General features: G+C 40.0%; 1 protein-coding gene across 5 annotated transcripts in view; it reads left to right on the forward strand.

Moving 5' to 3' along the window:
* The window catches only part of NTM (neurotrimin), a 1,301,011-nt gene that overhangs the window by 1,266,453 nt on the left and 16,193 nt on the right, over positions 1–18,365 (forward strand). For all 5 annotated transcript variants that reach the window (XM_036745228.1, XM_036745224.1, XM_036745225.1 and 2 more), the window contains 3 exons: positions 5,430–5,564; positions 6,111–6,231; positions 13,369–13,520. In XM_036745228.1, coding sequence (XP_036601123.1) covers positions 5,430–5,564; positions 6,111–6,231; positions 13,369–13,520 — 408 coding nt within the window. The remainder of the gene's footprint in view (positions 1–5,429; positions 5,565–6,110; positions 6,232–13,368; positions 13,521–18,365) is intronic.

The following is an 18,365-nucleotide window of genomic DNA, read 5'->3' on the forward strand; positions in this document are numbered from 1 at the left end:
TTGGGGAATGACTTGTCTTCTTATGAATTTGACTTTGTTCTCTATGTATTTGAGAAATGAGGCCTTTATCAGAGAAATTTACTATAAAATTTCCCCAGTTTCCTGCTTTTCTTCTAATCTTGGATGCATTGGTTTTCTTTGTGTAAAAATTTTTTAATTGTTATGATTGAAATTAAGGTAAACTGAGGCATAAAATTCTGTAAACATTCAATTTATTGCTAAGAATAGCAATTTCCAATAAGGGGGGTCTTTTCAGCTCCTCTGTAAGCCAAAAAGATCATGAGATGAGGCTCACTAGCATTCATATGGTTTGGGGAAGTACAAGAGAACAAAGAACAGGAAGCATCACAGATGGAAAACAATATGATTGGCTGAACATCTGGAATGCAGGGTTGGCAAAAACCCCTCCTTCCATCTTGTTGATGTGGAAAGCTCATTGGTGGTATCTATCTGCATAGCTAGTTAATGTCAAAGCAATAACAGACCAGACTTTCTTGAAGGACAGTCAGGGTCATAGAGATAACAGACCAGACTCCTGGGCATCCACCTGCACCCTTCAAGAACAACAGATTCCTTCTAATTGTACAAGGGCAACTAGTGGTATAGAGATAACAGTTTTCTTTCAATTAAAGTAGTTTATAGGGGAACTTAACTTTTAAACTTAACTCAGAGAGGAAAATTGAACTTCTGGGCTCATGAACTTCTGAACTTAACTGAGACACAAAGAAATATGGCTCAGGCAATCACAGAATAAAATAAATTACAGAATGGAATCAAATACAAAATACTAAATAAATATTTGATTTTCTCATAATTTAATACAATAAAATCATCCATTTTATATTCCATAATGCTTTTTATATCATTTGGTCATAAAATCTTCCCTTACCCATAGATCTTACAGGTAAAATATTCCATGCTCTCCTAATTTAGTAGTGAAATCATCCTTTTTGTCTAAATCATATACCCATTTTGTCTTCTTCTTGGTGTGTGAACATGGAGTGTTGGTCTATACCTCATTTCTGCCAAACTGCTTTCCAGTTTTCCCAGCAATTTTTGTCATGTAGTGAGCTTTTGTCCTGAAAGCTTGGATCTTTGCGTTTATCAAACACTAAATTACTATAGTCATCTACTACTGTGTATTATGTACCTAATCTATTCCACTGATATACCACTCTGTTTCTTAGCCAGTACTGGTTTGTTTTTATGATTACTAATTTGTAATACAGTTTGAGATCTGGTACTGCTAAACTACCTTCCTTTACATTTTTTTCCATGATTCTCTTGATATTCTTGACTTTTTGCTATTCTAGATGAATTTTGTTATTATTTTTTCTAGCTGTATAAACATTTTTAGTAGTTTAATTGGTATGTCACTGAATAAGTAAATTAGTTTAAGTAGAATTGTTATTTTTATTATATTGGCTTGACCTTCCCATGAGCAATGGATATTTCTCTGATTGTTTAGATTTGACTTTGTTTGTGGGAAAAGTGTTTTGTAATTGCGTTTATATAGTTTTTGAGTTTGTCTTGGCAGGCAGACTCTCAAGTATTTTATATTGTCTGAAATTATTTTAAATGGAATTTCTCTTTCTAACTCTTCCTGCTAGACTTTCTTGGCAATATATAGAAATACTGATGATTTGTTTAAGTTTATTTTGCATCCTGCAACTTTGCTGAAGTTGTTGTTTCTAGTTTTTTAGTTGATTCTCTAGGATTCTCTAACTATACCATCGTATCATCTGCAAAGAGTGATAGTTTGCTTTCCTCGTTGCCTATTCTAATTCCTTCAATTTCTTTTGCTTGCCTTATTGCTACAGCTATCGATGGTAATACAATATTGAATAATAGTGTTAATAATGGATATCTCTGCTTCACCCCTGATCTTATTGGGAAGGCTTCTGGCTTTTCCTCATTACAGATAAGGCTTGCTGATGGTTTTAGATAGTTACTACCTTTCATTTTAAGAAAGCTCAATTTATTCCTTTAGTGTTTTTGATAGGAATGAGTATTGTATTTTCTCAAAAGCTTTTTCTGCATCTATTGAGATAATCATATAATTTTTGTTTTGTTTTTGTTGTTATTAGTATGGTCAATTAAGCTGATAGTTTTCTTAATATATAACCAGTTCTGCTTTCCTCATATAAATAACACCTATTCATAGAGTGTGATCTTTGTGACATATTGCTGTAATTTCCTTGCTAGTATTTTATTTATAATTTTTGCATCAATATTCATTAAGCCCTATTTCTGTTGAGGTAGTTCTTCTGAGCTTGAATCTGTGCTGAATGATCACCTCCAGCCATGTTACAGTGATTGCTAACAAGGTCAATATGACCCAGGTACCAGATGGAGAGTTCCTATTGTTAGTGGAGGTTTAATGAAAGATATTTTTATAAAACTCCTGTATGTGATATTTCTTTTCCCCTTGCTGTTGGGTGAGGGCAGGTTCTAGGAATGTCCTGTCAACAAGCACAGATTTTTTTAATGTCTGGTGCACCCATTAGTCTGTCACCCTCAGGAAGATTAGAAATTAGATATGGACAATATTACTGTATATTCAGGCATCCACAGTCTATTTCAGTGGAAAGCTGTCAGTTGAATAGCTAATGTGCAGGTGTGAGGGATCATACATGTAAGATGGCAACTTTTAGTAATTATGCCTCAGGGATAATTACTGACTGATATAAAGAATCTCATCAGAAGATAACTGATGCTGACAATTATCAGAATAATTATTCCATTATCCCAAAGACTGATAGCCCCATTGGTGAATATTTCTTGGAAGACAGGCTATGCTGGTCTGGGAGAATCACATAACTTTAATTTTTTGAGGAGGAACATTGGTCACTGCCCTTTCCTTCATCTCATATCTAAGTTTGGTGTGACCCGCTTCAGTTTCCTCTTGTGGGAATGAATTGGAGAGAGTTAACCTTGTTTTCTTTTGTCTGAAGAGAGCAGAAATCTTGGAAGACACTCTTATTTTTCTGGTCATGTGTCTGTAGGGCTACAGGAGTGAGCTAGACACTCTCCCTGAGTCAGAGAGGTTACTATGGAAATTTTTCTGTATATCCAAGTCTTGTTGGTAGATGCTTTCCTGACAGCTTGCTCTGAGGCCTTTCCTTCCTTTCAACTGGAGAACTATAACAAAGAAGAAAGCATAATATTAGTAATTTAGACAGATGTCTAAGAATACAGTCCACAAGAATACAAATCCACAAGCCCATTACCAGGATCCAGTTCTCTTTGACTACATCACAAAATATATATAGATGGGCAGGGCACCACAAGAGAATCTTATTCTCCAAGAAGACAAGTCACACCTACCTTGGCCCAGTGGCAGCTAATTTTCCCTATCCAAGAACAAGGCAATCAGGTCAGGTCCTGGAAATGTGACTGGCAACAAACTATTAAAATTGGGGAAAAAAAACAAACCTCAGTATTCAAAAAGAGGCTAGTGAAAATGATAGCAAGCAAATGATAGGTCTTCTCTGGTATTTCTTACAGGCCTGCACCCATTAAACTGCCTTACTAAGTAGATAGCAAATCTCAGCAAAGACTTGAGACAAAATTTATCTTCTAGGCCTCCAGATGTTAAAATACCTTAAGATTGATCATGTCAGCACCATGGACAGAGGTTCCCTCTATTCAGGGGTTCCTTCAGGTAAATTACCTAATGGGATAGTTATTGATCTCATAGGTTGGTAATTGAATTTAGTCCATTTAAATCCTTGTCTCTCTATCTCTCTCTGTCTCTCTCTGTCTCTCTCCCCCATCATCCACAATTTCATTTGATCGATTTACCCTTAGGTTTTTATTCTTTATATGCATTTTTGTATGTCTACATTTATTGCTAGGTAGCTGCTGCTTTAGTTATTTTAACAGACTCACATCCATGAATATGAGATTATAGGATATGAGATATAGAATGTAAAAATGGAAGAGATCTTAGTGGTTTTTATAGACCACTCATTTTATAGAAGAACATGAGACAATGAGATGAGGTAGCTTCCACTTCACCACAAGTAAGTAGCAAGGCCAAGATTTGAATCTAGGTCCCCTGGTTTCAATCTAGTAGTTATTCTACTATATAGTTGCCAGTGCATTAAACAGTGCCCCAGAACTGAGTACCTATCTTTGATTTAGGAGTTTAATGGTTTGGTAGGATCATGACACTTCAAAGACCAGTATGGTAAATCACACATTAGAGACCAATTGTTCTCTAAGCATCATTCTCAAAACTGGTAGGACTTCAAATAATGTAGTAGGTCTTGTAGGAATATCAGGGGATAGTATAAAGTAGGGGGAATAAGAGATATTTCCTGATTTGGGGGTGACCAGTCTTTAAAAATGGCTTAATCCTATGTAGACACTATGAAAATCTTGTATCTTATGTCTTAAGCCTGGTTCTAGAGTGTGGTATTATGGAAAGAACACTAGACATGAAGTGTTTCTCAAACTTTTGGTCTCAGAACCTCTTTACATTCTTTTTTTTTATTAACTTTTTTTTATTTAATATCTTTAGTTTTCAGCGTTGATTTTCACAAGAGTTTGAATTACAAATTTTCTTCCCATTTCTACCCTCCCCCCACTCCAAGATGGCATATATTCTGGTTGCCCTGTTCCCCAGTCAGCCCTCCCTTCTGTCACCCCACTCCCCTCCCATCCCGTTTCCCCTTCCTTTCTTGTAGGGCTAGATAAATTTCTACGCCCCATTGCCTGTGTATCTTATTTTCTAGTTGCATGCAAAAACTTTTTTTTTTTGGTTTCTGAACATCTGTTTTTAAAACTTTGAGTTCCAAATTCTCTCCCCTCTTCCCTTCCCACCCACCCTCCCTAAGAAGTCAAGCAATTCAACATAGGCCACATGTGTATCATTATGTAAAACCCTTCTACAATACTCATGTTGTGAAAGACTATATATTTTATATTTTTATATTTTCTCCTTCCTAACCTATCCCCCTTTATTAAATTTTCTCCCTTGACCCTGTCCCCTTTCAAAAGTGTTTGTTTTTGATTACCTCCACCCCCATCTGCCCTCCCTTCCATCATCCCCCCTTTTTTTAATCTTCTTTACATTCTTAAGAAGAATTGAGGACCTCAATGAGCTGTTGATATGTGAGTCCTATCTATTGATATATACCATATTAATTTTATTAAAATCTTGGTATTATTGTGAAAATAGTTTTGATCTCACAGAACTTCTGAAAGAATCTTGCAGGGCTTCAGGGGGCCCCAGATTACATTTTGAGAACCACTGCTCTAACGTTATCCTGGACAAAGCACCTTACTTCTCTTATCTGTGAAATGAGTGGGTGGGCTGGACCAAATGATCTCTAAGTTTTCTTTCAGCTCCAAATTCTTTGATCCTAATTTCTCCTCTCCCTCTCCCACCCTGTCTCACAACATTTCCCTATTTCTTCCTGCAGCTGTTGGCTTCATGAGTGAAGATGAGTACCTGGAAATTCAGGGCATTACCCGGGCACAGTCTGGAGACTATGAGTGCAGTGCTTCCAATGATGTAGCAGCGCCAGTGGTGAGGAGAGTCAAAGTCACCGTGAACTGTGAGTGTCCTTAGGGGTCCCCCTCTCCCCTGATTTTAGTGGGGATGGCGTGGGGATATGGCAGGCATAAAGAGACATCTTTTACATGGATCACTCATGGCCTGCAGTAGGACAGGAATACATTACCCATCCTCCTGGGCCACACTGAGCTGATTAGCATCATCACTTGGGGATCTTCTCAACCTAAGGTCTGCAACAACCATCCTGTGTAGCCAGGTAGATGAAGTGCTACCATGAAATGCTTAAAAGAATATTCTCAAAACAAATTACTTTTAATTGACTGGTAAGCTACGGTGCTTCAAGGAAGATTAAACCAAGAGATATTGCAGCAGGGATCTGGGTGGAGAGTGATGCCAAGTAAGACAGTGACTAAAGGACAACAACTCCTGAAAGACAAGGAACATTCTACTATATAAATAGGTGTACATGAGGAGTTTGGCAAGGAATGCTAGTGAGAGAGAGGCTGGTGGGGGAATTTGAGGCCAAAGTGCAGTAAGAGTTGACCTTCAGAATGCTCTTGTTACTTCTCTCTCTCTCTCTCTCTAGATCCACCCTACATTTCTGAGGCTAAGAGCACAGGAGTCGCTGTGGGACAAAAGGGAACACTGCAGTGTGAAGCATCTGCTGTCCCATCAGCAGAATTCCAGTGGTACAAGGATGATAAAAGGTAAACAATCTAACTGGGGACTGAGAGGAACTGCCCTCTAGCCTACAGGCTACAATCTGATGAGTAGAGATAAATTCTGGTCAAGCCTGCTCCCAATCTTTCTCTCTCTACAGAATAAAAGCCACCAGGTGCTAAAGCTTTGCTTGGGATTCCTAGATGAGGCCCTTTTGATACTGCTGGACAAAGCTGTCCTTGGCCCATGAACTGAAGAAAACCATAGTCCCTGAAAGCAAAAGAGGAAGAAAGGCTACCAGAAGTGCTAGAAATCCCGTGAAAAGGCTAGGAAAGATGTTTGCTGCCTCAAACTATTTTTAACTTATTCTTAAGGCTGTATTAAGAGTTTAGAAATGGACAAGGGAACACTGGGTGGGGCTGAGAAGTCACTGTTACTTAAAAGGTCTGCAGTTCAACCACAGAGAATATCAGTTGCTTTGTGTAGAAGGGTCAGTGCCCTGACTTAGCCCAGGCTTTGTAGTAGGCTTTCGTATTCTGTCACAGTAGGGAGAAAGATGGCAGGGGATGTGGAGGAAATCTAGCCCTTTAGTTCTCTCTATTGTAGTGGGTATTATTGGGGTATTTGTTGTGATTTAGCAAAGATTAAAACTCCTCACTATGAGGAGTTGTAAGGAGGCCTTTCAGCTCAGGGTCCTCCAGTGCCAGTAAGGGCAGGAAATATTACTGTTACCAAATAACTATTGTAAAGCAGCTGGAAAAATACAGACACATAGAAGACCCAGTGCCTGGGCCTAGAAAATTCTGTTAAGTCAAAGGGTAGAATGCCAAAAGTCTTAAGTTTACAAAGCAATAAACTGGCAAAGAAAGGGTTGTCAGAAGCAGAAAGAAAGATCCAAAGAGAATGGACAGTGTGACCAAGTGAAAGAGTGGTCATAGGTTAGCTATGGATTAAAAAAAGAGATGGGGGTTAGTTTCCTGTCTTATTCAGAGAATTACTGCTATGTCATGATTTCCTTTCTTAAACTAAACTTGATTTGGGATTTATTTATCATTAAGTCACTTTGCCATTAGATTCACAAATCTCATTTTAATGATTCCAAATGATGAGCTGGTTATTTCATTTATCAAGGCTGACTCCAGCTAAATCCTTAGTGAGGGATGTCAGATGCACAACTCCCAGGTTACAGATGAAGAAGCCAAAACACAGACAAAGTACAGAGGGCTGGGGCAGAGCAGAAAATAGAACTAAAAAGTCCTGCTTCTTAGCCTGCCCAAGGAATAATGCTCCTCCAGTGAATAAAGAGCTTTCTCTTGGGAATCCCACCATAGTAAGTTTCTCCTCGTAGAACTAAAAAGGGGGCTGAGGCAAGAAGGGGGTTCTAAGCAGATTTCCTGAAATCACACAATAGATTAGTGGCTGAGGTAAAGGGTAAAATGGAAGCCCCTTAATATCTGCCCAAACCCCATTCCCTGATTTTGATTCTTTCTGGAAGAAAAAAAAATGAAGACAAAGAAAATGAATGGAAAAAAAGAAAAGTTTTAAAATATATTGAGGGAAATGAAACTCATGGTAGGTGAAAATAGCCACTAATGAGTAAATGAAAAAGAAAAACAAAACTCCCCTTTCACTTCTCCCAGTCTCTTGCTATCTCTGTAGAAGAGGCCACACCATCTGCTGTTATTTACTGGGGAATTGAAGGTAAGAGAGCATCACATGAGAAGATTTCCAGAGGCTTCTGATATACAGGGATTTTATGCTTTTGTCTGCATTACTCTGCACATCTCCTCTCCTTTCTTTTACTTTCTTCTCTTCTCTCCTTTCCTCTTTCCTCTCATCTCTTCTGTTTCCTTTCTGCTTTCTCTCTCCCTTTCCCCACATCTCTGTGTGTCTCTCTATGTGTTTGTCTTTGCCACTGTCTCCATCTCTTTCTCTCTGTCTCTGTCACTTTCTCTGTCTTTCTGTCTCTACAACCACCTATCTCTGTCTCTGTCTGTCTGTCTCTGTTTCTGAGTAGAATGCATACTTCAAGTCAGGAAGATCTAAGTTCAAGCCTTTCCTCAGACATTTATTAGTGATGAGACGTGGAACATCACTTAACCTCTCTTAGCCTCAGTCTCCTAATTTGTAAAATAGAGATAATAATAGAAACCTACCTCACAGTGTATTGATGACTTTGTGACAAATGAAAAACCTGACAGATTCTAGGTAATTAATAATCAATTTATTAATTAGGATAGCTAATAATAAATAAACTGATGGTCAGTGGTTTCTCTTGGTAACCAAAAACAAACCATGGAGAGGCTGAAAGCCTTAATACACTTTTGGAAAAGAGATTTCCTTTCAGCCCTAATTTGTGGACATTTAATGAGGAGGTGGGCTAGAAATCTTCAATTTCTCCAGCTGAGAATGTGGCTCGATATTGAGATTCAGCCGGCTCCAGCAATCTAGACAAGTGAGTCTATCTCTATTCAGACTCTTCTGGTTGGTTTGCTTCTTCATGAACTGGATCACCCTAAACTCCAACGGAGGGATACAACAACAGGGGTTCATTTCCCTGAGGCAAGAATTAACCTAGATTAGATTCTGTTTATGCTCTAAACAAAAGTAAGGTCTCCTAGTTGGGTGGGGTACCACCCAAGATTTAGGAGAATATTCAGATAGTGTTAGGGCTATCTTATCAATTAGCCATGTCTTTCAGAGACTGACTAACTGACGTCCAGGAGCTGGGTGCTAAATGAGGAAATAAAGGAGAAAAAGCCCTTATCTTAATTTAATAATTGGTTATTAACATAATAGCAAATAATAGTTTCTCTCAACTCTCAAATGAGACAACATGCTTTGCAAACCTTAAAGTGCTACATAAATGCTAGTTATTATTATCCATATATTTTATTTCTCTCCATTTGAGTGGAGTTGGCATTCTCCTTGGCATCTGACTTAATCAGAACTTCACTGCTCTTGAGCTTCCTGTCACTGACAGACTCTTTCATGTTACTAAACCTGCCAAATGATGTCAGAGAGTGAGTCTACAGCTCAGCCAGGACAGAGGGAAACAGGCACCAGGACACCTAGAGTTTTCCCTTGGGGAGGTAGATAGGGGGCACTTTGAAATAAACTCTTCCTCAATTTTCCATAGGTAAGTCATCTTCAGTGGCAAATTGGAGGAAGGTTTCTAGTGGGCAGTTTTGGGATGGGTCATGATGGAAGCTTTGAATCCACAGACCCAATGGATCCAGGCATCCACACCTCCCTCTGGGCATTGTCAGTCTAGGGGACAGGAAACAAGCCCCACGCTTAATAGGAGCCGCCTCACTGCAGGGACAAATTAGCTGAGGGAAAGATCAGAGGTGAATTGAGAAAAATAGAGCCCCAGAAGGGGAAGGAGGGGCTGGGGACAAAGTGGCTTGGGAGACAGGAGGAACTACACTATGAAAAGAAAAGCCTGTGATTCCAGGAGCTGCAAAGTGCTGTAAAGTGTTGTCAGGCCACCCCACACTGCTCTTAGCTAAAGACATTTCAGAGCTGTCAAGCTGGAACCTGCCTCCTGATTAGTGTCTCTCCTCATAACACAACCCATGTTCAATTCACAGCTCAGGCCTGATGTGAATCATGCCTCAGCACCTGATAGATGATGGAGGAATGGCAAACAGGAAAGGGGTGCTTAGCTGGCAAAAAGCAGCCTCCTTAACAAGACAACTTTAATTACTAGGTTGTCCCCTGGGAGATGGGAGTCCAAATATCATGCCTGGGAGTTTGAGTCTGCACATTATTAAAACAGGGAGTGATGAGATGTTCACTCAGTATTTAGTGATACATGAATTACATTGTTGGCTTGCTGTGTGGTGTCGTATTTACATAGTCTATATTGTGGTCAGAGGGAAATCCCTATTGCCAGGGTGCAATATCCTGGGGGTTCAAAGTCTGCTCAAAATATTGGACTCTTCCCTTCATGATACCTTGGAGTATTGTATTCTTTGTCCTTCTTTGGCTTCCATGATACAACCATTTTGTTGTTCTCTTTCTACTGGTTACCTGTTTTTGCTCACTGTCCTTCATTGCATCATTACTCATTTTTACTTGGTGGGCCTTATTTTCTTATTTTGTAATCTTCCCTTAGTGATCTCATCTTCTCCTTTGTGTTCATCATTTCTATGCAGATGACTTCAAAATCTACATTTCCTCCCCTACTCTCCCTCCTGAACTCCCATTCCTTATCAACTGCCTGCTCAGCATCTCCAATTGTATGTTTCATTAGCATGTCAGACTTAAAACAGATCTCATATTTTCCCCTAATTCTGCCCTTCCTACAAACTTCTCAAATTCTCTTCAGGCATCATCATTCTCCCAGTCACTATGTTCACCCTTGTCTCTTCCATCTCCTCCAACTGCCCCTCCTCCAACTCCATATCCTCCCTGCATAACCAAAAAGTCACTTAAATCCTGAGTTTCACCACTGCAACATCTCTCCCATCTCCCCCTCATCCCAGATCTCAAGGCTACCACCTTTGTTTAGGCCTTTATCACTCTCAACTATTTTAGTAATCCCTAGTGGTTCTCCTTCCTCTAAATTCTCCACACTTCTATCCATTCTCTATGTAGCTGCCAAAGTAACTTTACTAAGACATAGATCTGATCATGTCAGTTCTTTACTCAAAAATACCCAGTTATTCAGTATAAGGAAAAGAAAAGCAAACTCCTTAGGTGGGAGCCAGATTTTGAGGGGCCTTAAATTCCTGGCCAGCATGCCAGCCTTATTTCATGTTATTCCTTTCCAAGCATTCCGTGCTCCAGCCAAACTGAATGATTAGGCAGTCTCAGAATTTAACCTTACATCTTCTACCTCTGGGCATTTACACAAGCTGTCTCCAATGACTGGGATGCCCTCACTCCTAATCTCTGTTTCTCAGAATTCTTGTTGCCTCTGGTGCCATGTTCTCCAAGAAGCCTCTTCCCCTCCCCACAATTGATTCAGCTATCTCCCTCCCTCAATTATTTTATCCCCTACTTATTTATGCACATGCCATATGTCTTCAGATACATTTAATTTAGGATTTAAGCTTCTAGATGCAGGAATTTTTTTTTCCATTTTTGTCTGTGGAACCCTATTTAATGCCCCAGATAGCGTCTTGCGTGAGAGAGAATGTGGTCCAGTAGAAAGAGTTCAGTGTATGAAATCAAAAGACTTGAGTTCAAGCCTTAGTTATGCCACAATGCCCTTGCCTCTTTGACAATGGACAAGTTATTTCATTTCTGTGGGCCTTACTATCCTTATCTGAACAATGAAGGTATTGGGCAAGATGACCTCTAGGAAACTCTTAAACTCTAAATACATTAACGAATAGCAGGACCTTAATAAGTATTTGTTGAATTGAACTTGATAATCTCTTATTTTGGCTAGCTTCCTTGACAAATGTCTTGTCCAGTTTCAACTAATCCATTCAAAGCACATCCAGGATGCTTACACCTGCTACATGAACCAAGCATGCCCTGGATGACCAACCTGACTCTCTTGCTGAGTTCCTCACATTCTCATTTTATGGTTCTGGCCATAGTGTAGGCACACATTCTGAGGATGGACTGAAAAATTGCTTCAAAGAGGGCGAAAGAATGCCTTAAACCTTTTCCCACTATATTTCCGTATACTTTGTAGAAGTAGAGATGATAGGAGATCCTTTATTACTAAATATCTCATGTTGGTATTGGGGTAGCTGGGTGGCACAGTGGATAGAGTGTCAGACTTGGAATCAAAAAGACTTATCTTCCTGAGTTCATATCTGGCCCCAAACACCTCCTACCTCTGTGACCCAGGGCAAGTTACTTAACTCTGTTTGCCTCAGTTTCCTCATCTGTTAGATAAGCTGGAGAAAGAAAAGGCAAGCCACTCTAGTATCTTTGTCAGGAAAACCCTAAATGGCGTCACAAGGAGGTTTTGACATGACTGAAAAATAACATTGGTATAGCCCTTTATGGTTTGCAAAACAAGTTGCATACATTTTCTCATTTGATCCGCCCCACATCTCTGTGAGGCCGATGCTATTATTAATCCAATTTTTCAGTTGTAGAAATTAAACCTCAGCAAGGTTAAGTGATTTACTCAGGGTCACAAGTATCTGAGAGGGGATTCAAATCCAGTTCTTTCTAACTCAAGTGTAGCATTCTACCTTACTCCAAGTTGTCTCTAATTAGAACATGTAACAGCCTTTCATTATGACCTGTAAGAATGTAGTACTTTCAAAGGAATGAGTCTTTTTCATTCTCCATAACTTTCAGCCAGATTCATTTATCTTCTCAGAAGACCCTAAACATGCCTCTTTAGTACCCATTCCCCTGGGGTAGTTAAAAAAAGATCTTTCCCAAAGGTCCTACAGTATGTCTACTTCTTTTCCAAGCCTAGAGTTATATTTAAGCTCGGGAAGGTATGAACAGGAGAATATCTCACATCTACCTTAAATACAGTCCTCCAAATGGGTTACCTGTGCTTTTTCCACCAACACTTGCCCAGTGCCCCTAGAAAACATACCCCATTGCCCTTCAGGTTTCTCTCATGGAAAAGATGAATGACAACCTCTGCCCCTTCCCTTCCTTCCAGGTCTGAGGGAGTAGGAAATAAATCAGTGGTAAAATGCTTTGAGTTTTGGGGAAGAATAATGTTGCTCACATATAGGGAAACAAATGTTCACTTAATCCCCTCTGGATATTGTTTTCTTATGATCTTTGTCATCATCATCAAAGTCTATGCTTTGAGCACTTATTATGAGGGTAACATTATAGATGGTGTATATTAGTTATTGAATCGTTGATTTTCAAAAGCAGTAGTTCTTATTTTCAAAGAAGATATATATGTGGTTGTGTATACACATTGTAAATATGCCCATATATACACATCATGGATATACATTGTATATTACATGCCTATGTATAGTCAACCTGGAGATGACCATCTAACAGTTAATGTCTTTGGGGTAGAAAAATAAACAAAAAAGGAGGAATAGGAATATGTGTCAATGTATATGAAATCACACTATAGTTGAGTAGGAGGAATGATGGTTATAAGGTCGTAAGAGGGTAGAATATGACAGGACCATACATTTCAGAAAGTGTCTTGTTTGGATGGTGAAATTTTGACCATCTCCCTTTCTCTTCTTTTCTCTCCCTTTCTTTCTCTCCTTTGCTTATCCCAGGCTGGTTGGAGGACAGAAGCGAGTGAAGGTTGAAAACAGACCATTCCTCTCAAAGCTCATCTTCTTCAATGTCTCTGAACATGACTACGGGAACTACACCTGTGTGGCCTCCAACAACCTAGGCCACACCAATGCCAGCATCACATTGTTTGGTGAGACAGAACCCTAGGCAGGACAGGGAGGGGACAACTTATGGTGGAGAGAAGGAAAGGAAGATAGAGGCAGAGGGTAAAAATCTTAACCATAGAATCCAAAGCAGTAATATGAGACAAATGGAGAGTAAGGAGGGACACACAGAGAGGATATGCAGAATAGCCTGTCTGAAGGGCTCAGAGTTGGATAAAAGTGTGTTAGGGAAATCCAGCTGTCAAAACACAAAGTTTCCTCTTCATACAGTTCTGTGATCAGGGTGGTAAGAAAGGTGTGGTAGGATGGAGTGGGGAAGAACAGATTATGTATGAGAGACACAGTGGATGATCCATAACAAACAAAACAAAACAAAACAACTCTGGCTTGTTCAAGCTAGATTCATACTCTAAATGGCAAACAGTCACTTTTCCCAGTGTTTGCTCTAGAAGGAGTATCACCAGGGAAACTGACTTTCATTTGTGAGACAGCAATCAAAGACATTTAAGATTCCAGATAATTTCAGTTTTCATGAGAGAAGATAGTGGTCAATGGGATGTTCTCAGGAATTGTATTTGTGGCAAGGAAGTTGCCTTAAAAAATAAAGAATGATCTGTATGGTCCATTATCCAGATCAATGGTTAAAATCCATTCATTCATTCACTCATTCATTCAACAAATATTTATCGAGCACTTAATATGTACAAGTCACCATGCTATGCCCCCATTACACCCCTGGCCAGCTGTGTTGGTGTCTGCATCAGGTGAGTGTACTTCCTTTCCTGACCTTGATCTACAACAGCCTGAAGATGCAGGTCGGGTTTCCCACACTTCTCTCAATGGTGGAACAACCTCCACAAATGTTACCGAGTGCATTTTCATAATGCCCAGTCACCAGGCATGATTTCCAGGGGTTCAAATAATTACTACATCCTCCCTTCAAGCTTGGTTGGGTGTAAAAATTCTCCACAACCTTGGACCCTACAGGATCTAGTTCTCTATACCATTTATGAAATTCCTTATTTCTATCTCACTGTTTGCTAAGCTTTAGGGGGGAAGAAGGAACTAAATGTAAGGAAACTGAGAAACTGGCAAAAGGGAAGGAAAGGAAAAAGGAAGAAAGGAAAAGCTGCCCCAGAGGGAGGTCACTAGTTAAGTGCCCTATGGCTTTTTCTTGGTCCTTCTATCCAAAAAAAAATTATCAAAGATTTGGACAAAGGTATAGATGACATACTTGCCAAATATGCAGATGACATGAAGCTAGGTGGGATAGCCAACACATGGACCAATAGAATCAGGATGCAGAAACATTTCTTCCATTTAGACTAATGGGCCAAATCAAACAGGATGACATTTCATAGGGATAAATGTAAAAATAGCTACAAGTGCGGAATGAGGGAAGCATGATCTCACAAGACTTCTGGTGAAAAGGGCATGGTGATTTTAGTATATTTTAAGTTCATTATGAGTCAATAATGTCAAATGACAGTCAGAAAAAGCTAATGTAGTCTTAAATGGCATTAAGTGAAGAATGGTGTCCAGAACAAGGAAGGTTAGAGTCCATCTGTACTCTGATTTGGTCAGGCCACATCTACAGTAATAATACTTTATAATTATTACATAATGATAGTCCAGCTCTGTCTACCCCATTTTAGAAAGGACATTGACAGGTTAGAGTGCAACCAGAAGAGGTTGAAAAAATGGTAAGAGGATTAGAGACCACGCTAAAAGGTTAGTTAGGGGAACTGGGGATATTTAGTCTAGCAAAGAGAATATGTAGGGTGTCATGATAGCTGCCTTTAAATCTCTTAAGGCCTGACATTTGGAAGAGGGATTAGTTTTCTTAGCTTGACTCCATAGGGCAGAACTAGGAGTAATGGGTGAAACTTGGAGAGGCAGATTTTGGCTCAGTATAAGAAAATACTTCCTAGTAATTAGTGGTGTCCATAAGGGCAATGGGCTGCCTTAGGGGGTAGTTTGTTTGGGTAGAGACTAGATGTCTTTAAGCAGAGGCCAGATAATCATTTGCTTCTCAAGAGTGTCGTTTCTGACTCTTGCTCAGGTAGATATCTGGCTAGTCATCTCCAAGTTGCTTCCTGGGATTCTATGACCCTATTAAAATCAACTTTCTGTTCAGAGTTGCCAACAATCCAATACCTTGGAAAAGCTCTCCTTTCTGTTTACCAAAGCAAGCTGCACTTTGCTTGTGAAAGACAGACAGCCCTACTACATCCACACATCCCAGATTACAAACCACATTTTAATCAGTTTACCCCTTACACTAAATACAAAGTAAATCCATTTAATGGGGTTATAAGGCAAGTAGGAATAGTAAGAGACCCACCTTTACTCCAGAGTTGGTTTATCAGAATAGGGATAGCTATTATGAGAATGGCTGAAACATTCTGATGAACCCCCAAAGGAGGGCAGCTACAATTGTGCAACACCTGTGTCAAGCCTTTTTTGTGGCAGGTGGATATTGGTATAACCAACAGGGCAAGATCTGAGAGGAGGAATTGGCCATTTCCTCCTTCTCTTGGAGTTGTCCGGCAGTCTCTCCCTCAACATTTTTCCATTGCTATTTCCACCTATTGGCCTGTCTTCATCCTCCTGAGTCCTCTGGACATTTTGACTAGGATGTACGCAGTATTACTCTGATGAGCTTTCTGATCTCCTCAATGACTCAAAATAGGAGGTAAATGATTTTTGAAAACTAAATAGAACAAGGAATATCTGGTAAGGAGAGAAAATGGGAGTATGGAGAGCCATATTTAAGTCTGCTTTTCTTTTTTCCAGAAGACTCTAGTGTAAAGGATTCTATCCTAAGGCAGCAACAGGGAATTAGCATAATCCACAAAGCTCTCAGACCTGCCCTTTGGCTGAGCTTGGTTGGATTCCTCATTCCAGAGGTCCTGATCCTCCTTTTGGAGGTCCCCAAGGCTAAATGCTGCTACTATATAGGCATATTATCTCTTTTCCCTTACTATATCCCACATTTGCGCTACCATGAGTATTTGCTTATGAAGGATTTCCAGAATGAGTCCATCAAGGCAAAAAAGGGAGAAATGCTTAGCGAGGATTCTCCCCAAGCCCTACTGGATAGTGCCTATTTTCCCAAGAACCTGCAATTCCTCTAATCAGTCAATGAGATAAATATGTAGATCTCAAGATGGAATCTTCCCTTCCAGCCTGGTCAGGAAACTGAAATTGAATGATCTCTAATGCAGGCTGTTATCTCACCTCAGGAAAGTGTCAGTTTAGTCTTCACCTCTCCCAGCCCTAGAAGTACAGTACTCATGTCTATGCTCTTACTGGCCTTTCAGGTTGTAAGGTCCCCCCTGAAAGGGGGCCCCTTAGAGTTGGTAAGTGCTCTAAGTCCAAAAAAAGCAAGACTTTGAAATGTAATCAGCAACTCTCTAGGTAACTTCCTTCCCAATTATGAGGACATGATTGTTCAAAAGAAAAGATACAGATGAGTATAGTTTTCCCTTAACCAATAAATAAACACATATTATGCCAGTGAGTGTGCTTGGTGCTGAGGATGTGTACATGCAAAAAAGGAACAGTTTCTGCTCTCAAGGAGCCTATATTCCATTGGAAAGACGATATGTATATGTATGTATTTAGAAAATAAATGCTGGGCAGGCAGGTGGTCAGGCATTAGTGGCTGGGAGCACCAGGAAAGACTTCAAGTAGGAAATGGGAAATAGCATCTGAGCTAAACTTTGAAGGAACCTAAGGATTTAAGAGGCAGAGGTGAGGAGTGATGACATTCTAGGCATTGCAAACAGGCTGTGCAAAGACACAAAAACAAAAGATACAATGTCATGTATGATGGATAGCAAGAAGGCTAGCTTGGCTGAACCAAGAGTGCAGGAAGGCAAACTATGTACAATAAGCCTACAAAAGTCAGTTGGAACCAAGTTGGGGAAAGCTTTAAATACCAAATAGAAGAGTTTGTGTTTGATGGTAGAAAACAAAATGTCTCCAACATACACAAAGATATCCCCTTTCTTTTTGAAAATCTTCCCAACTCCACCACCTCCCCCCCACATAACCCATATTTCCATATGGGGCCTATCCTTCTGAGATGTGTCCTTGATGACTTTTCAAAAGTACTCTGTTTCCATTGTGTTTTCAATGTGATTTTATGCTATATTGTTTCATGACTGTGTGTGGTCTTCTGCACCAAAGCTTTAGTGTTATGGTTGGATCTTGAACTGTTTAGGAAACACACAGTTTTAGTTCAAGGAAATATAGTGTAGACATGCCTGGGAAATTCCCATGTCACTTATTACCTCCAAAATAGCCCTTAGTTCTGTATCATCAAGTGAATGGATATAAGCTTGGGAAGCAGTATCTCATTTCAGGAAAATGTAGTAGCCTCTTTATGAAGACTTTTGTGATTTTTGTTGTCCCCCTGCAGCATCCCAGCAAGCCAGCCAGGTTACAGCCATCTCACCATCAATTCTTTCATAAACCAAAGCCTCTTCCTACTTGATCTGGACAATAGCATGCTTCCACAGTGGACTGCAAAGGGGCACAGTTGCTGTGTAGCCTCCCTTCATGGCCATGAACCCAGAATGTGTCCCACCTATCCTGTGAAGGGGGTGGTTTCTGAATACATGAGCCAATTTAGGTCCTAGGCCTTTCGTGAGGGAATCCTAGAGATCTGTTCCCAAGACAATGGACTTCAGTGTTGGGATACATTCCTGCCAGGAGAATTTGAAATAAGGGTCCTGTGGATTCCTAAAGTTAGGTCACAGCTTGGGTTGAGGAGTTAACTAAAGGTAGGAAGGGATGCAACACAGGGGCCATGGCCCTTTGCCACCAACTCATCATCCCCGGCCCAGCAAAAGCAAAGGGCAAAC

This window comes from Trichosurus vulpecula, chromosome 2 (assembly GCF_011100635.1).
Source record: "Trichosurus vulpecula isolate mTriVul1 chromosome 2, mTriVul1.pri, whole genome shotgun sequence".
NCBI classification, from domain to species: Eukaryota; Metazoa; Chordata; class Mammalia; order Diprotodontia; family Phalangeridae; genus Trichosurus; species Trichosurus vulpecula.